The following is a 26,363-nucleotide window of genomic DNA, read 5'->3' as shown; positions in this document are numbered from 1 at the left end:
TCGATTGGCTCACTTCTGTTCAATCTGCTTAATCTTTTAAGTCTTTCAAGTTAATTTGTCTTCCAGTAGAAAACAGTGAAAGAAAACAGACCTGTGTCAAATTTAACTTGACTACTAGAGCTTGGAAAGTCAACTCTAAATACCCTTTACTTACTCAGCTAGACCTTTTCTGCTATTTATTTTCCTTAATTAAGGTTCTTAAATTCAGTAATGAATTAAAGAAATATGACTTTTTTGGAATTCCTATGCCTAGTGGATTGATTTATACTTTTTGTGTCTTGTTAGCTAAAATGTGGTAGACTAAAAACTGGAAATTTAAATTGTTTAATGAGTTTATTTTCATTCAGGAGTAATAACTGTCCATGCTAATTCGGCCCTAATTGTTAACTCCGTAAACTGTAGTAGTACTGCATCTGACCTCGACCTAATTTGTCTCTATTGCTTGTATGTTTAAAAATTTCAGTGAGGATTTTATTTAGGCCTTTTCTGACTCTTACTTCTACCTTCTCTCTCTTCACCTTTCTTGACCTGTTGAAGTAGAATAACAAAAAGATGGTAAGTGAGGTTACACACATGCTCTCTGTTTGTTTTCCACTTTTGCTTGGTGGGACAGTAGTTGTTGTTTTGTGTCCCTTTGGTATTGGGGAGGGGGGTAATTCCATATTTTAATTTTTTAATTTTTAAGTACTTTGATTTTTAACCTTTTTCATTGCTTCAATTTGGTAGCAACTAATTAAGTCCTATACTTTCCTGATTGCATACAATGGACCAAATCAGAACTAATTACTAACATAGTTTTGAATTGTTTTCCTTGTGTTTTTTGTAGATGAATGTTACGATTAAAATGGAATGTGGTGTGCATTTTATTAGAAACCAAGTGGCTTTATTTAGGATATGTGTGATCCAGAAAATTGGGGTGAAGTTGTTGCATTTGGATAAATCCACTTTATTGACCATTGTTAAATTGAACACTGCCTGTCATAGCCTCTATATATATGTGTATATATTTGCATCCAGTACGGTATCATATGTGTATTTAATAAACTGAGTAAAATTTTAATGTGCAAATGAACTATAAATAGTAAAGGGGGAGAAAAAGAGATTGACTTGTTTCCTATATTATCCTTATCGATGAGCAGATTTTGCATTATCTGAGTATAAATAAGAAAAAGGTGGAAGTCTTGTAAGACTTTCGCATAGACAATAGATTCTTCCTCTAAATAAATACCATTGTGTGGCACCTTTTTCTTTTGAACTAGAACTAGGCGCATCCCAGGCAATTGACTCTTTCACCATATTTTTCTGTGGTAGTCAAAGTGCTTTCTGTAGTAGGTATTTTCAAGTTTGTTTGTTTTTAATATTTGTAAGCAGCTTTGACAGAGGTTAATATCAGGCCTTTCTAGTGATATGTATTTTAACTAGTAACAGTAACTTTGTGAAGTTTTCTTTTGAATAAACAAAAGCATTTAAAAGTGGAAATTCCTACATTTATCCTAAATAAAAGATCATGCATTTGTCTTAAAATCTGGAGGAGATTAAGAAAAAAGTGCACTTGTAGAGAACAGTGTAGGCTTAATTTAATGTTTTTTATGAAATTTTGTTCTAGGAATTTAATTGTGGTTTTAAAGTATATTTGCTCTACTTTTAATTTGAGGTGACATTGTTCAGAATGATTCTTGGCAAATCTCATCTACACTGCCTGCTTTTCATAAAATACAAATGCTTTTATAACAAAATCTCAGACAGTTACTATAATTTTTCATTCTTTCAGGTAATAGGTGATGGTTTAGGCTTGGTCCAATGATGAGGTGGGTGGTAAAAAACTAAGGCCTGATCTGATGGCTTATAATTTTGGTCTTGGAGATGCGGGCAAGTTACATAACCTTTTATCATTTTGGGGTTTTGGAAGTTAAAATGTTCTAAGGAAAACTATATGTTTTAGGATTTTTTGAAATAAAATTTTAGATATCGATACATTTTTAAATTAGGTAGCTTGAGTTAGTCAAGACTATTTGCACTAATTTGATAAGTTAATACTCGTTTTCTTCCATTTTAAATGTCCTCTTTGTTCAGAGGGATGGTAAGATACTCAATGCCAGATGTTTTTTTCAGTTAATTATTTATGGTATGTGTGCCCTAGAAGTAGATCCATGACACTTTTATTTTGAGTTGGCATTAGATCAGACATATGTAAGCCCCTATTCTTGCATGGAATAAAAACTAAACAGTCTGATGAAATCAGACCAGACTTATACTAAATTTGTTGAAATGTAGTTGTGAATATATATCGATGATATAAACCATCTAATTATCTGATCTGTTATTACCTTGTATAACACAAAGAAAGATATATTCTAGAAGAAAGTAACAAAATTGTATATTAAGTTATATTGATGGCCAAAAGTAATATATGTACTTGGAGGTATAAATTCCTCCCCCTAACATTTTATTAAGAAGGGTTTAGAATACACGGCAAAGTTGGAGGAATTTTGCAGTGAAACCCATACATCCATCACCTAGATTCTGATATTAATGTTTACTGTACTGATATATCACATATCTATCCATTTATCCATCTGTCAGTCCATCAGTGTATCTTGTCTTTTGATGCATTTGAAATTATCAGTATACTTCTCCATAAGTAATTCAACAAATGCATGTCAGTTACTAGAGTTCACAAATATAGATATTTAGTTTTGCATTTTCCTATCAGATGATTCTAAATAGTTAATATTTAAGCAATTTGAGTAAGTTATGGTAAATTAACTTTATACAAAATTAGTTGCAACAGAAAAGTTTTAGTGAACATTTCTAGCATGTGCTTTAACTTTGTTTTTCCTTTTTGTTGTTGCTTTCAGTGGATTTTCTGGAAATCTGTTTGGTTTTTTTTATTAGTGTTGTTTTTAGAGTCTTCACCCTTGTTTATCTCTTCTCTTTTTTTTTAATAGTTATTTTTAAAAGTTTTAAAGTCATACATGTATTTAAACTTCTGTTTTAAAATATCCTAAGGTCTTAAAGCAAATAGTAGCTATTTCTGATACTAGGGTTTTTTTATTTTAATTGAATTCATCAGTATATGTAGAAATCAAGATTATTTAGCATTTTGACTAGCTGATTTCTAAAATAAATTTAAATTCTGGGACATCATTAGCCTTATTATACACACAAAATTTGACTTTTGAAATGTGGGTCATCTTAAGTATGCTGTCATTGGAGACAAGACTTGTGAGTATTCTGCTTCGTGTGTAATAGCATAGTTTTCCAGTATTATACTTTAAGATTGAAGATGTCGCTCATGAGATAATTTTAAAGAAGAATTGCTTCTCTTTGTCTTAATTTTTTGTATCTCTACAAATTATCATTCATCTTGGTGAGGCATATATTGAAACTTAATTTCAATTCTAATTGAGACATATATAGGTAGAAGTTTGTGAAATTTACAAGTTATGTGGTGCATATGTCCATTCTTACAGTGTAATAAAACATCCTTTTATTTTTTGCTTCTCATTATGCTTTATAGTAGTTACACTTATCATTTTGATATTTAGTACAAAGAAATGTGCTGCATGCATTGAGCATTTTTCTACAAGTTTTTTTTTTCCCTGATGTGCTATCTCACATATCACAGGCCTTATTTTTTGAACATTTGAGCAAAAGAAACAGATGAAACCTCATACAAAACCCTCCAAAATATGAAAATGTGGGGTTTATTTGTGCTAATGCTCTTCTTTTGGAAACATATGTATTAAAGGTAAGGTCAATTTATTGATTTAAACCACGCTGTACATAAAAATTTATTATTCATGATTAAGATTTGCAAGGCATTGTTCATGAAAGAAAAGACCTTTTTAACTTGTGGAATGAAGAACTTTGTCTGAAAGTGCCAGAAAGATTAAAATTAATTATTCCCAAGTTTTCCAAAATATTATGGGAGGATAATTTTCTGAAGGTATTTTATACAAAAATTTGGTCTAAAGCTTTGATATTATAATTTTCTAGGATCTTATGGTTGGTGATGAGGCAAGTGAATTACGCTCAATGTTAGAAGTTAATTACCCAATGGAAAATGGCATAGTACGAAATTGGGATGACATGAAACACCTGTGGGACTATACATTTGGACCAGAGAAACTTAACATAGATACCAGGAATTGTAAAATCTTGCTCACAGAACCTCCTATGAACCCAACCAAAAACAGAGAGAAGATTGTAGAGGTAAGTTTTTAGATGGGTTGCGCACGTATGTGTTTCTGTGATGTGATGTTAAAGCACATGTTTTTTCTTTTATCTTACCGTTGTCCTTAACAATAAAGGGAATAAGAATAATTGTTATTTTCTCCCAGATCCTATTTATTGAGCACCTAACTATGTTAGTCATTACTTATAAGTAGAATATACCAGTAAACAAAGCGAAGTCCTGCTGCCATGGAGTTGATCCTCTAGCAGGGGAAAACAGACCAAAAGAGCAAAAAGTGAGTTAATTGAATGGTTTGTTAGAAGATAATAGATGCTAAAGGGAAAAAAAAAGAGTAGGTTAAGGGGGATGGGGAATGTAGGGAGGCTGCGTTTTTCATAGAATGTGGTAGTATGTGTCTGTGAGAAGGTGATATTTAAACAAAGGGAGTTAGCCAGAATATATTTGGGAAGAGCATTCCAGGCAAAGGGAGTAGCCAGTGTAAAGGTCTTGAAATGGGAGCAAGCCTGGCATATTAGAGAGTCAGCAAGGAAGCCAGTGTGGGAGAGCAACAGGAGACGAGGTGGGAGAAGTAATGGGGCAATCTAGGGCCCTGTAGGCTCTAATAGGGAATTAGATGTAAACTCCAAGTGAAATGTACAAGGAAGGGACATGCTCAGATTTAGGTTCCTGTGGCTGCTGTGTTGAATGTAGATAGAACATAAGGAGGCAAGGGTACAAGAGAGACCAGTTTGGAGACTTTTTCAGTTACCTAAGCACAAGATAATAATGGTTAGGATTAGGGGTAGTAGCAGAGAAGGTAATGAGAAGTGGCCAGATTGTGGCTCTGTTTTGAAGGTAGGGCCAAAATATATTCTGATTTCTTAGATGTGGGTAATAGAGGGATAACGGCAAAGATTTCGCTTGAGTAACTGGAGGATGGGGAAAGACTGAGATAGTAGAAGAGGATTTGGGAGGGAAATGGATCAGCAGTCCAGTTTTGGACATGTTAGGTCTTCATTAGACATCCAAGCAAAAATGTCTAGTAGACGGTTATTAAGATCAAGTTCAGGAGAAAAGTCTGGGACTGGGGATAAAAACTTGGGAGAGTCATGAGGATATAGATAATATGGTTCACCAAAGAAGTGATAGTAGACAGAGGTGAGAAGGCGAAGGGCCAGGGAGATAGAGGAGAGCTGGGAAACGAGGTTGAAATGGCTAATGAGGTAGGCAGTTACAGAGAGCAGAAAGTCTACATTCTTAATAGTTTAGATAGGTAACTTTTCAAGGTTGTCTTTCATTTTGTTATATATGAGATAGAAACCTTTAATTGCTTTGTATTTTAGTAGCTTTCCAGATACTACTTAATGTAAATATCTTGTTTTACTCAGTGGCTATCTTTAGATGTTTATGGAAATTTTGGAAGAGATTTAGAATTTTTATATTAAGTGTTTTAAAATTTTGAGATCATGGTTTTAGCTACAGAATCCATATCATTTCTTATGTTTCGTATTTTATTACTTTTTTCCCCTAGCCACCCCTAAAACTATGAAAGATGGGCTTTATTGTATTAGCTCATATTTTAATTGCATTTTACACTTTCTGAGTTTTTTTTGTTTTTGTTTTTTGCACGGGCCTCTCACTGTTGTGGCCTCTCCAGCTGCGGAGCACAGGCTCCAGACACACAGGCCCAGTGGCCATGGCTCATGGGATGTAATTTCTATGTAATTTCTCTGCGGCATGTGGGATCCTCCCGGACCGGGGCACGAACCCGCGTCCCCTGCATCGGCAGGCTGACTCTCAACCACTGCGCCACCAGGGAAGCCCCATTTTACACTTTCTGAATGGTTTACAATCACTAATACTTTGTGATGGATAAGTAGTCATTTGTAATTGCTATTTATTTTTAGCAGCTCATTACAAAATCAGAATGAAGAGATATTTTTGCATTAAATCAAAAGGTTACTACACAAGGAAACCTTTTGGAAAGTAACACAATACCAGAATGAAAACCAAGTTTTCTTTCAAATGAAAAGTTAGGGAGATGACAGGTATAGTGTCATCCACTAACTAGCTATTTGACTAGGACACATATTTTTTTAATCTGCAAAAATGACAAGAATTAGTCTTACTGCACTCTAAGGTCTCATCTTTAGTTTAATGCTCTTTTTTACTCATGAGTGCAAATTTGGCTATGATTGATAATGCCCTACTTCAATCTCATCCAGAAAGTTGTATTAGAACTACAGATACTTTTTAATGATCTTATAAGTAAAAACAAATTCTATCAGACTGTCAAGTTGATAAATGCAAATACAGTTGACCCTTGAACAATGCAGGGTTAGGGGTGCCACCCCCCTCGGTCAGACATTTGTGTATAACTTTACATTTGGCCCTCTTTATTCCAGTTCTGCATCACTGGATTCAGCCAATCTCGGATCATGTAGTGGTATAGTATTTATTTAATGAAAAAAACCTGCAATTAAGTGGACCTGCGCGGTTCAAACCTGTGTTTTCAAGGGTCAACTGTATAGCATTATTCTTCCATTTTCATCCCTGTGGTGGGGGAATAAAGGATGATGGAGTAGAATACTACTTAGAATATCTAGTTGCTTAATTGATGAGTATGTGTTTCAGAGATGTAAAATTTATTTATGTATGTATGTATTTTAGAATTTTTAAATTTTTTTAATTGAATTTTATTGAAGTATAGTTAATTTACAATGTTGTGTTAGTTTCAGGTGTACAGCACAGTGATTCAGTTTTGTTGGTTTTGGTTTTGTTTTTGGCTGCACCACGCTGTATGCGGGATCTTAGTTCCCTGACCAGGGATCGAACCTGTGCTCCCTGCAGTGGAAGCACGGAGTCCTAACTGCTGGACTGCAGGGAATTCCCCAGAGTTGTAAAATTTAAATTCTGTATAATTCTTATTGTGGTCAGTTGTAGAATTTCTAAATATGAGATATTCATAGCAGTAGTCAGCACTGCCAATCAAGGAATGCTCAGTGTAGATGACAGAGAAAATCCTATAGGATGTTCCCAGCCAACCTACACTACAGAGAATGAGCATGGTTGGGAGCAGAGAGGGCATGAGGGAACTCCTCCCTGCAGTGTACCTTGGCAGAGAGTGGAATGCAGCCTTGGCTCCAGTGGGGAGGGCAGGCTCAGCTGCTGAGCATTCAGGATCTGCCAGCATTCAGGAGTTGCTGTGTTTATTTTTGTTTTCCTGCCCTACTGTTTTATTACCTTTTTTTTTTTTTTTTAACTGCTGGAGGTAGAGACACAGTCTTTCTTGGCCCAGGTTGAGGGAGAGGGATGCGAAGGTAAGCAGTTAAGCAATTTCTATAGTTTGTCTTTAAATTAAAAGATATTTCCTTTAAGGGACATCAGTTGAGAAGAAAGGCTTGTTCAAAAGCAGAATGCTTTCTTTCACTCTAATTAGCCATTAACTAAAACACTCAGAAATCTTTGCTTTGTAGCACTTACGAAATGCTTGGGGACTTAGTGTGTATTCAAAAATCTGTCCCCAAAATTGGAGCTCTGTGACAGCAGGACTTCAGTAGAAGCAAAAAGAGCTAAAGAGAATGGAGGATTCTTTTGGGTTCTTTGATTCTATTTTGGATAGCTAATCCACTCTGACCATCAAGAAACCTTATACATACTTATTATGTAATTTCTAAATACTAATATTTTCCCTTTCCTTTTCCATTTTCAGGTAATGTTTGAAACTTACCAGTTTTCTGGAGTGTATGTAGCCATCCAGGCAGTTTTGACTTTGTATGCTCAAGGTAGGTGAAGCTTAACTTTTAGTATAATCAGTTCAGTAAATATTCATTAAATATGTTTGGTGTCAGAGGAGTTTGATTTTTCGGTAAGTTGTAAGTCCCAGAAGAGCACAATATGTATGTATTTATATTTATTCAAATTTTTAAAATATTTATTCAGATATTTCCACAATTTCTAAAATTTGTCAAATAAAATATACACATTTTTATTTTCTTTACTAAACAATGAAAGACTTAGGAAAAAGAAACTTCTCAATTTTTTTAAAAGTAGAAGGTTCCCTCTTCTAGGCTATTTAAAGTAAAAAATGTTTTATAAAGTGGAGAATGAAAATGGAATTTGTCCTCAGAATTGGCAGTTTAAAAAAAAATAGAGCCAAAATGTTAGTATAAATCATGTTTGTCAAATACATAATAGATTAAATACAAAAGAAAAGGCAGACATTTGAGAATGCCTTCCTAACTTTTGAGGTGGATTTAATGGAGGGGAGCTACTGTGTTTTCTTGGTACTGCCGTTAGTAACTGCCTTGCTGTCCATTGGGAATAAAATAGTAGCCATGTAGGGAGAACTCTTTATATTCTGATGGTCTTATTGAGAACTTAAGGGGCCATCAGATATGTGCTACAGAGTTTGTTAGGCACTTAAAATGTAAAGATGCCTCAAGGACTTAGAATCTAATGGGGAAAAGGTACAGAAATTGATTCAGCATGTCAGAGAAGATTTCTGAAGGAGGTGACAATTAAGTCTCAAGCCTTAGTACTTAAGCAGTGTATGACAATACAGTTGACCCTTGAACAATGCTGGTTTGAACTGCATGAGTCCACTTATACATGAATATTTTTTAATAGTAAATACTACAGTACATGGTCCGTGGTTGGTTGAATCTGGGGATGTAGAGGAACCATGGATGCAGAGGGCCAATTATAAGTTATATGCAGGTTAACCCCCGTGTTGTTCAGGGGTCAGTTGTACTTGGGAAACAAACTAATATTGTGGTGATCCATCTGATTCTACACGTGCATAAGTAAAAATCACTTTTCAAAATACATACTGGGTTTTTAAACTGTCTTTACTACTACATATAGATACTAAGAAAGTACTTGGGGAGAATTAAATTTTTAAAGAGGCTTTATTCATTCACCAAGTGTAGCATGTGCCTCGATTTCTGTTTAGTGCAGAGGATATGGCAGTGAGTAGAGTAAGCTACTCCGTAAGCTACGTGTGGTCTCCTTGTCCTTAAGGCAGTTACAGCCCAGCTGTGAGTGATTAGTGCTTGTGTGCACCTAGGTAATTTTGTTTCATTTTTTTTTTAAAGTAAATTTCAGAAATTATTTTAGAAAATACTTTGGAAAAATAGATATTAAAAATTTTGAATCTAAGCTTTGAAATTGGTAATAATAGTTGCATTTAGGGGGTGGGGATGGGACGTTTCTGCTGAAATGATATTTTGTTTTAATTGAATGAAATTTACCTTAACAGATTTTTCTAGTAGTATTCATAAATTTATTTCTGTCCAAGGAGAAGATACCCTCTTTTAATTCCTGATACTTAGCTATTTTTGTTTAACTGTTGAATTCTTAATTTTGAGAAATGATAGTCCAGTAATACTAATCAAAAGAACTCTAAGCCGTGGAAAAATTCTCCTTCTTAAACAAGGTGGCTAGTGCTAACCAGTTAAACCAAAAAAAGTAAGAAGCAGCATTCGGAGCCAGGGAAGGTTTTTGAATAAGAGAGAGGTAACACAGTGATTCAGGAAAGTATGTTTGACTGCATTTTGCAGACAGGATTGAGGGGAATAACAAATCATGGAGTCTGGGCTGGAAGTTAAAGTGGTCAGGGAAGGTATAAATGGAAAGGTAAGAACTAGATTGAGCTTTAAAGAATCTTTAGGAATGAGGTGGAAAGAATGAATAATCCAGTGACAGAAGGGTGTGGCACTGGAATCCGGTCAAATACATAAGGGAGAGGCCAGTATGTAACCTAGTGGGAGTGTAGAAAATAAGGTGAGGTTGGATGGGAAGGTCTATTTGGAAAATAAAATATGTAAATTGCTGCTTTAGTTGATATTACTGGGAGTATTTTTGAATTAATGATATTGTGGATTCTTCTTTTTTACAATAGAAAGTCTCTTGTTTAAAAGAATGCAACCTTAAGAGGCAGTGTATGATTTTTATGAAACTTAAAAAATCAGTCAAGGAAAAACAGATTATATCAACCTCAGTAGGAGGTGGTTTGAATAAACGTATTCCAAGATAAATCAGTTACTTAGTGCATAATGAGAAAGAGGGAGAGTGCCTACTCGGGGATGGGACAATGATAAAAGAATGCTTGAGCAAATTGTAGATAATGCATATTCTGGTTAAAATTTTTTTTGTTGTTAAAAATATTATTAGACTATTAAAAACTACTAGAAAACATGAGTCAGAAAAAGTTTTGTCTTTCCTGAATTAACCCTGACACAAAAGGTGAAACAGTAATTTGCAGCTATTTATAGTTTTAAACAGCACATATGAGAAACAAGGCAGCTTCCCTGCTGTTTTTTAAGAGGTTTAACTGACATTGTCTTTTTGGTTTCTGGTGAATAATTGAAATGATCCTTCGGCTAGTCAAGATGAATTGTTCTCAGATTTCTAGCTATCTAGTATCAACAAATTTTCCAAACACAGTTTTGTCATATGACAAAAATAATAATAAAGAACTAGATTATTTCAACAGGTTCACTATCAACTTGTGTAATATTTACCTTTCACAATGGTTTTCGTAAAAGTTATCCATGATGCTCTAGAAAATTTTACTTTAAGGGAATTCAGGGATCCAGATTAAGTTGGAAGCAAAAATAAAGACCATGTTGTATTTTTCCGTCCTAGTTCTGAAAAATAGTCCTAGGGCTATCTCCTGGGGTAGCCCATGATTAGACTAAAAGTCTCACAGGAGGCATGTGAGAGAACACTGACTTTAGTGTCTGTGTATTCGAAATAAGCTGCAAAATAAGCAAGTAATAAAGAAATGCTGGCTTTTAGACCATTCTGGTTGGTGACGTTTCTAGTTTGGTTTCTTTACCAATATTTGAAATTTGCTGGCTTTGATTTTTCTGATTTGGCTTTTTATTTACAACCTCATGGTTCTTCCACAGGTTTATTAACTGGAGTAGTGGTGGACTCTGGAGATGGTGTGACTCACATTTGCCCAGTGTATGAAGGCTTTTCTCTCCCTCACCTTACCAGGAGACTGGATATTGCTGGGAGGGATATTACCAGATATCTTATCAAGGTAAGCAAAAAAAAAAAATATCATAGAATTAGATTTTGTAGTTTTGTGCGTACCAACTTAACACAAAATTGAGTGTATCATCTCAGGATTCTAGCTAATCTGCACCACCAGAGAAGTGGCCCAGTTCATTATTCATATAAAATCCATATGAGATTCACACACGTGATCTCTTGTATATAATATATAATATATATTATATATTATATATATAATATAATATATATATTATATATAATATAATATATAGTATATATATTAGTATATATATACTAATGAGAGTTCATCATTACATAATTATATTTACTATTCCCAAGGAATGGGTAGAGAGGTATTTCAAAGATGGGGGAAGACTCTAAAACTTCCTTGAACAACCTAGGCAACCTTTCTGCCATAAGACCTTCCTTTGAACAGGTGGATGATAAAGTGTACTTGTGAATATAATTAGTTATAATTTTCTTTAAAACATTGCTGGATAAAGTATATAAGGCCACTATTTGGAGGCATGTGGGTTTTTTGTAATGTGGGAAAAAAAGGTTTAGAATGTTGTCTGTACCAGAATTCTGTAGTTAGTGTATTCCCTCCAGGTCAGTCAGTGGCTCTCAGTCAGGGATGATGCTACCCCCCAGGGACATTTTGCAGTGTCTGGAGACATTTTTTGGTTGTTACAGCTTTGCAGAAAGGCTGCTAAACATCCTACAATTAACAGGGCATCCCCTGCAACTAAGAATTGTAAGGTCCGATATGTCATTGGTGCTGCTGTGAAGAGACTGTTCTAGGATGAAATCTGTGCAATAAATTAGGTTGCATTAAGTCTTCACCTTGACATTGGGTTCCTTTAATCTCATTTAAAGTAATAATAAGATTGTTAATGAGAATTATAATACTCTTATTCTAAGCCAAAATTCTACTCGAAGGTGACTACCAAAGGAGTGCCCAAGGGATTTCTTTTGAACATAAGCCCAAAGATAAGGGGATTTGTTTTCTTAAGTTTTTATATGAAAATGTTGTTTATGATGCATATTATGTGGGTTTTTTTTTTTTTAACAAATGCTATTGCCCATCTAATATGTGTCAGACATAATAGAAGTTAGGGATAAAACTTCGTTAAGACCTGGGGTATTTCATGAATATGGTATTGATTGAGCAAATTGCAGAATTACAGGAGTCCAGTGTAAAATATTATTTATTAATAGATATTTTGCTCATTTTGGCCATTTATTATTCATGAACTGTTAATTCTGTCTCTCTGTGAAACTGAAATATAAATCCTATTATGGCAAGTAATATTCCCATTTCTGAAATACTCAGTAAGAGCTAAGGCTTCACTGCCCATTGCATTTGGTATTGATGTGACATATTTAGAGAGCATTAATCGCTTTTGCAGAGTTGAACTCATTCAGATTACTTGTGGATTTACTGCTATTTTTTTGTACCAGCTGCTTCTGTTGCGGGGCTACGCCTTCAACCATTCTGCTGATTTTGAAACAGTTCGCATGATTAAAGAAAAATTGTGTTATGTGGGGTATAATATTGAGCAAGAGCAGAAACTGGCCTTAGAAACTACAGTATTAGTTGAATCTTACACAGTAAGTATTTCCAGTGTATAATATATATGTGGTTTTAAAATGGACAACTTTGGCTATTGGTGTATGCTTAAGGAGGTTTTCTTAGAATCCAGTATTTTTGGTTTGGGTTGTTATAATATGTATATGTGTGATCTTTAATGTCTTTCTACATTATGATTCTATGATTTAATTATTTTAGGATGCCGTATAACATGAAATAAGGCAAAAATCATGTATTGCTTTTCTACTTTAGGATGCAGTTAGATGTGAGATATTATTTTGAGACTCTAGTACCTGGAATAGCATTTTTCAGCATGGGTTTCACGTAATGTTATTTCTGTGAGATGTTAATAGGTGTTTCACAAAAATTAAAATGGGGGCTACATTTTCAGGTAAGTTTGGGAGAGAGTTGATTTCACTTTATTAAAGGACTTCTCAGAGCCTTGATATGCTGATTTGTACATGACTGCAGTAATTCCTCAGCATTTCATGGGGCTGGTGTTCTGAGATACTTTGGGAAGTGGTCATCCTATAGGATGGCTTTTATAATTCAGTAGGTGGCAGTCTTCCTGACTTAGTATTTTCTTAATGAGATGTTCAAAACAAATGTTAACTTGAAATTGAAACTGATGAGACTTAGAACCTAGTTATAGTTTACACTAGGGGAGTTGATCCTCCCTGAATTTTTAATGTATTGCTGTCTTTAAGTCTGTCATTCATCTGGGTATAAAGTACTTCCACATTGCATCTTTGATCAATGCATCTGGAGACATTTTTTGGTTGTTACAGCTTTGCAGGAAGGCTGTTAAACATCCTACAATGAACAGGGCATCCCCTGCAACTAAGAATTGTAAGGTCCAATATGTCATTGGTGCTGCTAGGATCTAGTAGTTATTAAAATGAAATTGAGTGATAGGCAATAAAAGCAAGTATTCTTAAACCATTTGATTCATGTAAGCTCAACCTATCACAAATATGTACATAATAGTCATTTAAAAAATAATTATAGGGACTTCCCTGGTGGTCTAGCAGTTAAGACTCCATGCTTCCATATGGATGGCTAGTGGGAAGCTGCTGCATAGCACAAGGAGATCAGCTCGATGCTTTGTGATGACCTAGAGGAGTGGGATAGGGAGGGTGGGAGGGAGGATCAAGAGGGAGGGGATATGGGGATATATGTATACATATAGCTGATTCACTTCGTTGTACAGCAGAAACTAATACAACATTGTAAAACAATTATACGCCAATAAAGATATTTTAAAAAAAAAGAAAAAAGGTTACCAGGGGATAAGGTGGGGGAGGGATAAATTGGGAAATTGGGATTGACATATACACACTACTATATATAAAATAGGTAACTAATAAGGACTTACTATATAGCATAGGCTACTCTATTCAGTACTCTGTAATGACCTATATGGTAAGAGAGTCTAAAAAAGAGTAGGTATATGTATATGTATATCTGGTTCACTTTGCTGTACACCTGAAGCTAGCACAGCATTGTAAATCAACTGTACTCCAATAAAAATTATTTTTTAAAAAATTGGAAAAAAAAAAAAAAAGACTGCGCTTCCACTGCAGGGGGCATGGGTTTGATCCCTGGACTGGGAACTAAAGATCGTGTATGCCACATGGTACAGCCAAAAGAAAACAAAAACAAAAATAAATGAATAGGGACTTCCCTGGTGGCACAGCGGTTAAGAATCCACCTGCCAATGCAGGGGACGTCGGTTCGAGCCCTGGTCCGGGAAGATCCCACGTGCCGCGGAGCAGCTAAGCTGTTGAGCCACAACTACTGAGCTCGTGCCACAACTACTGAAGCCCGTGCGCCTAGAACCCGTGCTTTGCAACAAGAGAAGCCACCGCAATGAGAAGCCCACACACCGCAACAAAGAGTAGCCCCCGCTCGCCGCAGCTAGAGAAAGCCCGCGCACAGCAGTGAAGACCCAACGCAGCCAAAACTAAATAAATCAAAAAAAAAGAATAAAAATAATTATAAATTTTTATAAGTTATATTGTTTAATTTTAGAAGATACTGATCCAAATAGTCAATAAGTCAATACTTTGCAACTTAATGATCTCCAGATTTGCTCTGGGGATTCTTTCCTGAAGCCTTCTTGGCAGTTACCCTAGATATATAATTTGTCACCTACCTGACTTTGGAAGAAAGTGTCATGAGGCAGAGGATAAGGGAACTAGAAGTGTAAGACATATTTTATTTATTTATTCTCCTTTCTCAGAGAGTTTGAGGTAGGTTACAAAAATACATGCAACAAATAAACAGTGAACTGATGAGTAAATGAAGAGGGATAAGAGTGGACAACTAAAGGAAAGGGTAAGATTTGGTGCAAAGAAATGGGAAGCATACAGTTTTAACAGATCCAAGAGGTAGTTCCTAGGGTAGGTGGCCCCAGGCTGGCCTGCAAATAGAGCTTTGAGAAGAGCCACACCATCAGAGGCTGGAAGGGCCAGGTACAGAGGTTTTGGTAACAGTAGTGTGCCATGTGAAGTTTTTCCATGTATCTTGGGGTGATTTCAAGTTTGGGTTTTAAAGTTTATTTTTTTTAAGGGTAAATTTTTTTTAAAGTCATTGATGTGATTTATAAAAAGATAATTTTGGAGTGATTGCACATACTTGTAAACCATCATAGCAAACGGGGGTAAATGTCTTAAGGAACTTGCTTCATCATGCTTTGTCATATTGGAAAGTCAGTTTTGGAATCTAAACATAATTATTTTAATTATGTTATTTTAAACAAATATACTGTTAGAAATGTTAATGTAAAACTAATTCTGGTATGTCATACAGAAATGTGTCCAATGCCAGCGTATACAAGCATGCTTGTTACTTAGGTCAATTCAGTGAATTGTGAGGGAGTTTTTGTTTAACATTTCTCATTTAATTAAATATAAACATGATGTAACTTAAGAGTTTTCTGCACAAGGTCATGTTGTAATGGTATCTGACCAGTTGTTTAAATCTCATTTTCTTAAAATTATTCATTATCATTTAAAATTTAATAGGACCTAGTAAGTAGGATACAACAGAATTGCCCAATAAATAGTCTAGGTCAATATTCTTTAAGTTTTCTTGATCATACAATTTTTTTAGATTAAATGATTTGACAGAAGTTTCACACGTGATATAAAGTGTTTTGATGACAAAATAATAAAGTTTCCCAGAGTAATTATTTGGTGAAAGAAATTACTTAAAATTTTTAATTGAATTTGTCTGTGCTCCATGGTAAAAATATCCATAAACTCACATATGTGTTAAAATAATAAGCAACACTGACCCCAGCAAAAATCCAATTGCCATGGGCGATCAGCGCCACCTGTAGTGCTCACCTGCACACACCAGTGGACCATCACACACTCGTGCGTTGGCGAATCCTCCAAGAAATTCCTCCTATTTGGGGCCGTGACATACCATTTTAAAAGCAGAACATAGCATGATAATAAAAACAATTATTTTGATGTATTTAATTTATCTTTTTAATCTTTTTTCAAAAATGTATTTTCAGAGAAATATATTGCTGATAATGATTTTGGTTCTAGAACAGGTGTTTATAAGTTTATAAGTACTAACATCTAAAGAGCACTAGGAATTTTTTAAATCTTTTGCTGATACCTGATTGTTCTTGGTTTCTAGCTCCCAGATGGCCGCATTATCAAAGTTGGGGGAGAGAGATTTGAAGCACCAGAAGCTTTGTTTCAGCCTCACTTGATCAATGTTGAGGGAGTAGGTGTTGCTGAATTGCTTTTTAACACAATCCAGGCAGCTGACATCGATACCAGGTACATTAGAAATTGTTGTTTCAAAGTTATTTATCAGAAACAGATGGAATAGGGCTTCCCTGGTGGTGCAGTGGTTGAGAGTCCGCCTGCCGATGCAGGAGACACGGGTTCGTGCCCCGGTCTGGGAAGATCCCACGTGCCGCGGAGCACCTGGGCCCGTGAGCCATGGCCGCTGAGCCTGCGTGTCTGGAGCCTGTTGCTCCGCAACGGGAGAGGCCACAACAGTGAGAGGCCTGCGTACCGCAAAAAAAAAAGAAAAGAAATAGATGGAATATAAATAGCTAGAATGACCAAGTTGTCTGTTGTCTCACTCAGTTTTCTGATAGGATGACACTGGTTGTTGAACAGCATATATCATTGTGTCTCAAGTGCCTCTTTAATCTTATTTTGAAACAGTTTAAATGTTGAAAGTTGCAAGAATAGAATAGAGAACTCCTATACACTGTCCAGTTTTCAGTTTTACTGATTTTAACATTCTGCATGTTCGTGTGCTCTCTCTCTCTTTTCTTTCTTGAGCCATTTGAGTAGGTTGTATGCATAAGTCCTCTTTACTGCTTAATATTCACTTTGTATTTCTTAGGAATGAGGCTATTCTCTTACAGCCACAGTGCATTATTGAGTTCTGGGGATTGATTACTGACATACTTTTATCTACCATCTGTATTTCAGTTTTGTTCACTGTCCCAATAATGTCCTTTATACAGTTTTTCTTTTCTCCAGTAAAGGATCAAATCTGAGGTCACACATTGTATTTAGTCGTTATGTCTCTTAGTCACCTTTTATCTATTATAGTTCCTCAGTCTTTTATGACATTGATATCTCTGCAGAGAACAATTTGGGTTTGAATGTTTTCTCATGATTAGATTTAGATTGTGCATTTTTGGCTAGAACAGTACTTAAGTGATGTGTCCTTCTCAGGTTATCACATCCAGAGTGATGTCTGTTTGCTCCGAATTGGTGATATTAGTGTTAAACTCTTAATGAAGTTTCCTATTTTCTCCACTGTGTACGTTTTCTTTTTTTTTCCTTTCCTGACTTTTAAGTAATTTGTGGGAAAATACTTTGAGACTGTGTAAATCTCCTGTTCCTCATCAAACTCTGGCCCCCACCCCTTTTGGCGTCTGTTGATGATTCTTGCCTAAACCCATTTTTATTGTGGTGGTTGCAAAAAGGTGATTTTTTCTCATTCTGTCATTCTGTATTTATTAGTTGGCATTCTAGCATAAAGAAGTCCTTTTCCTTTCTCCCTTGTTTTGTTTGTTGATTATCAGTATGGTCTCATGATTTTATTTGGTGGATTATAAATTATTACTGCCTTATTTCATTTTGGTGCTAAATTGTTCCTGATATTGCCTGTGAGAACCCCTTCAAGCAAGCTCCTGTGTCCTTTGATGTGCCCTCATCTCTTTTTGAGCACATTCTACTTCATTCTGTTTTGTGGCACAGGATATTCCTGGCTCATCTTTAATTTTGTTTTCTGAATAGGTAGTGAAAACTATACAAAAAAGTATACTCAGAAGTATTACTCTCCCCACCCCTTGTCTTTCACCCTAGTCCTCCTCCCTCTTTTTTATTTTCTTGCACAAAAGGTAGCATACTGTAAATACTCCTTTGCACTTTGCTTTTTTCACTTAATGTATTTGAAACAAGCTTTTTTTTTTTAATGTCTAAAACTGCCTTCTTTTTATACGGCAGGTTTTTATTATCCTTTGCACTTTGCTTTTTTCACTTAATGTATTTGAAACAAGCTTTTTTTTTTAATGTCTAAAACTGCCTTCTTTTTATACGGCAGGTTTTTATTATCCGTTTTATGTATGTATGTCAATCTCAGTCTCCCAGTTCATCCCCTGCCCCGCCCCCGCTTTCCCTCTTTGGTGTCCACACGTTTGTTCTCTACATCTGCTGCTTCCTAGGGGTTGTCCTTATTCTTTGTTCCAGTTGCATTCTTTTTTCCAGTGTGATAATGCAGTGATAATGCTGCATTTAATAACCTTGTGCACACTGTATCTTTGTATTGTTGGGCATATATATTCTGAAAAAATGTCTCGGGGGAATAGTTGGGTTGAAGGATAAATGTGTGTGGTTTTGTTATTGCTCAGTTCCTTCTATGAAAGTTATACCCTTTCTTTTTCCCACCAGTCATATATGAGGGCACCTGTGTCCCCAACAGCTTGTTCACACAGTTTTTCAGCATTTTACTTTTATGCCAAGTCTAATGAGTGAGAAATGATATCTTAATGTAGTTTTAATTTGCGTTTCTCTTAAGATTGAAGTTGAATATATTTTTCTATGTCTAGGGCCATTTTTATATCTTATCCTGGTGAATTATCTGTTCATGGCTTTTGCCTGTTCTGTGGAATTAAAAAAAAATGTTTTCTCTCAGTTTTTGAAGAAGTTCTTTTTATATTAGCTCTGTGATATCTATTGCAGACAGTTTGTCATTTTTCATTTGTCTCTTATGGTGTTTCTGGCCATACAAAATTTTGTTTTTATTTAGTTACATAAAAAGATTTATAATCTTTTATTGCATCTAGAGTTTGAGTCATAGTTTAGAAAGCTCTCCTTTGTACTCAAGTTATTGAGAAATTCACTCAGAAGCATTTTATTAAGCAAGTGTTTGCCTACTTCTTTATTTAACCCTGAATGAAATAACCCCCTAATTTTTGTGGGCTGGCTGGGGAACAGTCTGGTAATGGAAATTAATAAAAATAGCAGTTGGCTTATAAAAAGCTATAAATCTAATGGAAGATGATCAAAAATCTCATCTAAACTTCATAATTATGATCAATTCTTATGGTAGGGATTGGGTAGATGCTTTTGTCCCTTGATTTAATGATCACTAATAGCAAAATTATATTTCAAAGTGCATTCCTGTTGGTAGTGATTAAAGTTTTGGTGTTCCTAAAGCAATGGAGTGAGGTTCAGTACCCTCTCCACGTTGCTAGCACTGAAAAGCAGCACAACTCAGATTTTGTTTTGCATGTCCTGTGTGTTGAAAGCATACAGGTAAATGCTCATGGGGGGCTTCCCTGGTGGCGCAGTGGTTAAGAATCCGCCTGCCAATGCAGGGGACACGGGTTCGAGCTCTGGTCCGGGAAGATCCCACATGCTGTGGAGCAACTAAGTCCGTGCGCCACAACTACTGAGCCTGCACTCTAGAGCCTGTGAGTCACAGCTACTGAAACCCGCGTGCCTAGAGCCTGTGCTCGGCAACCAGAGAAGAGCCCGTGCACCGCAACGAAGAGGAGCCCCTGCTCGCCACAACTAGAAAAAGCCCGTGCACAGCAACGAACACCCAGTGCAGCCAAAAATAAATAAATAAAAATAAATTAATTTAAAAAATAAAAGAAAAATAAATGTCCATGGGCACTTACCACATGTAGCTATACCTCAACAACTTAGTTTATGTCACACTCATGTGCATACTTCTGCAATTAAATACAACACAGAACTTCTAGAAGCTAGAATTATAATAGCCTGAGCCTTTGAGAACCTGAAAGTAAGCAAAAACCTGGAAGTGAGTTTGAATGAGGCCAAAATGGATGTGACTTAGCTCTTGAGTTTTACTAGGAGAAGAGTTCCTCAGACCCTCACTTCAGATGATATTACTTTTACTACATATGCGGTTATTTTAGATTTGATTATCTGGTATCATGACCAACAGCATATTTAAGGAAGAAAGCGAGGACTGCTCTAAGAAGCAAGCACATCAATCTCACCAAAAATAGTAGCTGACGGCCTCAAAGCAAAGGAGCAAAGCAAGAACTGGAATCGTGGTAGAATATGGTTAATTATAGTAAAGAACCACATCTAAGTGGCTCCGTGGAAGCACTGTGATAGCACAGTCCAAATACTGCAAGTTTGTAATGTAAACTGGTCATCACTAAAAGACTCAATTACATTTGCAAGAAAATGTTATGTGCTTTAGAAGTATTGTTATCAAAATGCTAATAATTTTATATAGAGAGAGGGTTTATTATCTATTAACAGTAGTAATAGCAAACATTCAGCCTTGTGGTTTACATGTTGAATTTTATTTAATTCTCCCAGCAGCCACCTGAGGCTGATGTAAATAAAAGCAACTCTGAGATACTGTTTTCCTAATCTGAAACCCCTAATGAATACCTATTGTGTTTTTCTAGATCTGAATTCTATAAGCACATTGTGCTTTCTGGAGGGTCTACTATGTACCCTGGGCTGCCATCACGGTTGGAACGAGAGCTTAAACAGCTTTACTTAGAACGAGTGTTGAAGGGAGATGTGGAAAAACTTTCTGTAAGTATCAATCAATAATCCAACTGTTAACATACTTTTAAAACCCTGTAAAATAGTTTGTGACTCTTGACAGCCACCAGAGGGAGCAAGAAGTCTTTCTAAACAAATTCCTAATGCAGTCTGGTGTAGCCTTGAAGAGGTAGGAAGAAGTAAATGGTTCAAGATGAGCTTTGTCTCAGAGCGGTCCTAGTGCCGGGGCACCTCTGTATTCAGTGTGCCCCGAGGCACCTGGGCCCAGGGCCAGATGTTTTGGTTCATCTGTAACAAACAGCCTGGAGCCGGAGGTGCCTGTAAGTATATGGGAAGAACCTGTTGTACTATGGGGAGAGAAAGACCCCTTTGGGTTTGTTTTTTTTAACTTGTTTTTTTAATATGTAGTCAGCATTCAGTGCTACTCTTGGACTGTCTCATGTTTCTGACTGAGTTATTTTCTGGCTGTTTCTTGCATATGTCTTATCTCCCCAATCAGATTGTAAACAACACCGTGTCTCCAGTTCTTTTGCATCCCCGTCAACTATCATAGCTCTTGAAACAGACTTTAATTGGTAGTTGTTGGTGTGTAGAGTAGGAAGAAATTTTTAAACTAGTACGTAACAGTTGGTGGTTATTTGGCATTGATTTTTTTTCTACAAACCCTGGACTGTGTGAAGTATACTATACATACTATGCACTCAGTTAAGAGTCGTTTAATTCTAAATCAATCTCTGAGGTTCATCTCACCAACTTTGATCAGTTTATATAATGAGATTACATCCTACAGAGGGCTGTATTAGAGACACTATGTCACATCTTTTATTTGTGACTCAAATTGTTGAAATTAAGTTGTGTGTGGACTCATACATTAAACAAATTAAAAGACTCAAAAGGAGCCATGTTGTCTAAGTACTTCACTCATTTGTCTGACTTTGAGTATAGATATAATTTAAAATCAGTCTCAGATGATTATTTAGCAAATGCTTCTTGAACTCCTTCTAGGTGCCAAACACTTGTCTAGATGGTGGGAGAAACAAAACAGTGGTGAACAAAACCAAAAATCCCCGCGTTTAGTCTGTGAATAATATACCAGTAGTAACAAGCACTATGGAGAAGTCAGGTTAGGGGCTAGAGAGCGGGCAGTGATTGGGGGAGACGGTGTGCTCCTTTGTGTAGTGTGATCAGAGAAGTACTCCCGTGAGATAAGATGTAAGTCTTCCTCAGCCACGGGGAAGAGTTTGGCTTTCCTCCTATTGAGGAAGGAGGATCTTGCGCAGAGATGGTAGGATCTGACTTGTTTAAAGGATCATTAAGTCTTTAGGCGTTGCCAGAGAGACCTGCAGAGCCTCAAGTGCTTAGTCTCTGGTCCCTTGCAGAAGAAGTTTGCTGACCCTTGCCAAAGAGTAAAAAAGTAACTAGAACAGTTAGAACAGTAGGTTAGCCTCAGAATTAATAAGTAAACATGTTTTTCTATGTCATGTGTTATGACAGATCCTACGGTTCATTTATGTGATGTAAAGACAATGTAGAATGACATAGTTATTTTGAGTCTTTTTGCGGGATTTGTGACTTTGTAAATAAAACTGCTGTTTCATTTTGAGGTTTCTCTTTCAGGTGTTGACTGACCTACAGATGGAGGTCTTTGTTAGACAGTTAATAGTGGCTCCTGCTTGTCTTTAATTTTGGTTACTGTGTTCATTTTTTCCAACATCCTCATAATTTATTTTGACCGTATTAGGCCTTGTTTATTTTGAGAACATTTCGTTTGAATTTGAGAGAATAGAAAGTGAGCTTTGCTTATAAGAAAAGAACTTAAAACTTACTCTATTGCATGGGACTACAATCATAGGGGCGTGAGACCTTGAAGAAACACTATAGCAGTCCGCTTATCCCAATTCTTCATTTGACAGCTGGCCAGGTGATTTGCCCATTAGTGGGAAACCTGTCACAGGGCTCTGGTACTTGGGCTCTTGGTAGGGCGAACATGGAATTCTTTGTTCAAATCAGGCTGCTTTTGAGAGTGACAAGGAGTGTAGTTAACGATGGGGCCACAGGTGTACATTGCGACTGTTCTAAGCACACTGGGATGGATGTGTGATCTCCTGGCTGTGAGTTTTGGGCAAATTACAAAATTTCTCTCTCTAACTGAGATACTTACGTCACAGGACCTCTGTGAGAATTCAACAAGAGAATATAAGAAAAAGTCATTTTCATAAAGCAGAAAGCACCACGCGTGTGACGTTTTATCATCTCTTTCTCCTTTAGAAATTCAAGATCCGCATTGAAGACCCACCCCGCAGAAAGCACATGGTATTCCTGGGTGGCGCAGTTCTAGCGGACATCATGAAGGACAAAGACAACTTCTGGATGACCCGACAGGAATACCAAGAGAAGGGTGTTCGTGTGCTGGAGAAACTTGGGGTGACGGTTCGATAAACTGCGAAGCTGATTCCCATCACGCCCCTAATGCTTTCTTTTTTCCTTTATTGCCAATCTTTGAACTCATTCAACTCCAGGACATGGATGAGGCCTCTCTGTGCCCTTTGACTGGAAAGGTCAGGTTTTATTCTGGTGTCTTGCAGAAGTTTTGTTAAATTTGTGTTGGTGTGGGTAAATCTGACTGCTTAATTCCACCACTTCCCTGCAAACACTAGAGGGCCGGGGTCCTGTCTGCTGCTCTGTTTCTCCTAAGTAGGCATTTAGATCATTCCTGTAGCCTTCCTATTTTCACTTTCCTGTTCTAATGCTGCTAGTTTTTAGTCTTTAGCACACTAGGTGGTATGCCTTTATTAGCATAAGAAAAAACAACTTCCACAGGAGCTTTTATGTGTTATTGGGGTAGGGTGGTGAGGGCTGAGTGGGCGGCTGCTGAACCCTTTGTAGCGTTTCCCCTGTGGTGTGGCGCTTTCTGTGTTACTGCTGCAGCTTTAAGTACCTTAAAGCTTCTGGTATTAACATTTTAGGGAAATGGTTGGCTCAGAACTAAAGCGTTTGGGGTGGGGTTTTGCTTGGAGGAAAGGGGGGGGTTTGATTTTATTTTTTTGATTTTTGAGCTTTTCTGCTCTGGGGTACGTAAGATGAACTTTATTTACAATACTTTGATTTGGCAGGTTTTCTACTTTTGGTCTGCCTGGAACTATTTCCATATGCTGTAAAAAGCAAGTGTAGTGTCCCATTATTATGTGACTTAGGGATTTTTTATTTGTTTTTTAAAATCAACCAGATCAGCTGGGAGTAGACTCCCTAGAATCTACCAATGGAAAAGTAACATTGAAAAAAAGCTTTTGGAAATTCAAATTACAGACAAAAAGTGCTTAAGAGCTGGTATTTTTCTAAGTGCTTCTGTTAATACCAGAAGCATTAAGGTAACCCAGTGCCAAGTACCATTCTTGCAAAATTCTTTTATATAACCAACCAGTGCTTATTTAATAAAAACAAGTAGATACATATAAATAATTACTGGCAGTAGGTTATAATTATTGGGTTAAAAATAACATTGAAATATGGGACTTGTGCCAGTTGGGTAATTTTCACTAGTTTTTTTTTGTTGCTATGTTTTCATTTAAAACCTGGAAGTGGAGTAAAATTTGACTATTTAAAATGTTGGCCAAAAAAAAATCAAGATTTAAATGCATATTTGTACTGAAAAACTAATCATAACTACTAAATCTCAGCCATCTTAAGCTTGAAAGAAGAATTGTTGGTATTTTGTAAATGTTAGCCGATTTACCTGTCAGAAAACCATATTTATGAATCCTGTTGGTATTGCTTGGTATCTGAAAAAATATCAAATAGTACCCAGACTTGAATTCCTTCTAAATTTGAAAAATAAAGTAATAAGAAATTGTATCACTCTAAGTACAAAATGCACATTCTGGAGAAAAATGTTTTTCTTCATTTCAAAACATTCTTTACTAATAACGACTTTGAAAGAAGAAGCGTACTTTTTTGGGTGACTGAAATTGGAGAAATTATTGGCTATAGCATCTGTTTTTTTGTGAAGAAACTTAAAAATCAGTTTATATGAAATGAGCAGCAAAAGAAGGTTAGTTTTAATTATGCAGCTTCTGTTAATATTGTGTATTTTTTGTCTGTTTTACCTCAATTTGAACAAGTAAAAGAAGTTTGCCTGCATGCTGGACATGCTTCAGTACACGTGAATAGCCTATGAATAACGTTTGTTAGATTTTAGGGACGTGGGTATCAGAGTCACTTTGGAATTCTAAAGTGTTCCTAAGTCATGTTCTTATAAATCCCCCCCACCCCAGCCTTTTGAATACTGAGTTGTTAAAGGACACAGATGTAGGACCAGTATCTACTAGTTCATTTCAGGTAAATGGATTGACTTCTGACCTTTGGTCATGATTTTAAAATATGGGGGTAGAAGACAACAAAAAATGGGATAGACTCTTAAATAAAGCAATGAAAGCATTTGTCATTTGTCCCTTGAATGTAGAATTTGGTTTTAATTTTATAATTCTGCTAGCAAACATGACAGTTAAAATGATGTATTAATATATAGAAAGAGTATAGTTTTTAAATTACATTTTATAATTTTCCTATTCCAAGGTGAAATAACGCATTTAGTAATTTGGGGGTGGGGTGGGGAAGTATCATGTTTAATTGGAGTGTCAGGTATGAGTCCCGCAGAAATTAAATTTTTTTCGGTTTTAAAAGAGATCTGATATATAGCTCTTGAAAACCTTTGTCACTTAAATTTCCAATAATTAAAATTCTTTTCTTTTAAAATTAGAATTGCCAATGCCTTGACCTTTGAGAAGGGTTTCTTAGAAATAGGTCCTGCATTTAAACTTTTTTCTTTAAAATGTGTTATTGGAAAAAAAAATGTGGTATTGGATGTTAACTTTTACACAGTTCTGAGCACTGTCAACAATATTTGGAAAGTATTTTGAGAGATCAATGGAAAGTTAAACATTCTAAATTTAACATGAATATACTTCTTTTTGATTCAGAAAATAAAATCAGATTTTTCAAAGTAAATTTGAATTTTGTCTTTGTTTTTCCTCTTAATAGTATTTCTCTTTGGTTTCATTTTCTTATTTTTATTCATATTTTCGTTTTTGCTAATGCAAGACGTATCGACAACTTTATGCTAGTTGTTAGGCAAAGTTCAGTTCAGTGACATTCTACTATATGACAAAAAATAATTTATTTTTGGTGTGATCTTTATTTCTGATATGATTTTAAATACCTAAGGGGGGGCGGAAAACCCTAGGAATAAAAGCAAATCACAGCTACAGCTCTGTTAGACTTTTTTCCCTCTAGGAGACTGTTTTGTCTCCCGGAAGATTTAAGGAGGCTTTGGCAGTGTTAGGAATGCTCGAGAGATCTATATGGAACATGCCTCTTTTCAACAACATTTTACCTCATCTGCAGACTTCTAGGCATATTATTTTTAACAAAGCAACTAAAGACACATGAATTTATTAAGCTGACCCAGCCCTTTCTTACTTTTATACTAGCCTTTGAGGATGGGGTCTGGGGAGCAGATGTGAGGATT

General features: G+C 36.0%; 1 protein-coding gene across 1 annotated transcript in view; it reads left to right on the top strand.

Annotated features, from left to right (window-relative positions):
- Nucleotides 1-25,829, top strand: part of ACTR2 (actin related protein 2) — a 34,532-nt gene extending 8,703 nt beyond the window's left edge. Inside the window, exons 3-9 of the mRNA XM_079940845.1 lie at nt 4,000-4,215; nt 7,890-7,962; nt 11,092-11,228; nt 12,665-12,814; nt 16,449-16,594; nt 20,737-20,869; nt 23,108-25,829. Of these exons, the coding sequence (XP_079796971.1) occupies nt 4,000-4,215; nt 7,890-7,962; nt 11,092-11,228; nt 12,665-12,814; nt 16,449-16,594; nt 20,737-20,869; nt 23,108-23,278 (1,026 nt within the window). The 3' untranslated portion in view covers nt 23,279-25,829. The remainder of the gene's footprint in view (nt 1-3,999; nt 4,216-7,889; nt 7,963-11,091; nt 11,229-12,664; nt 12,815-16,448; nt 16,595-20,736; nt 20,870-23,107) is intronic.
- The last annotated feature ends 534 nt before the right edge of the window (nt 25,830-26,363 follow it).

The sequence above is a fragment of the Stenella coeruleoalba genome, assembly GCF_951394435.1.
Source record: "Stenella coeruleoalba genome assembly, chromosome: 13".
Lineage (NCBI taxonomy): Eukaryota > Metazoa > Chordata > Mammalia > Artiodactyla > Delphinidae > Stenella > Stenella coeruleoalba.
This window is presented reverse-complemented; position numbering and strand designations above follow the sequence as displayed.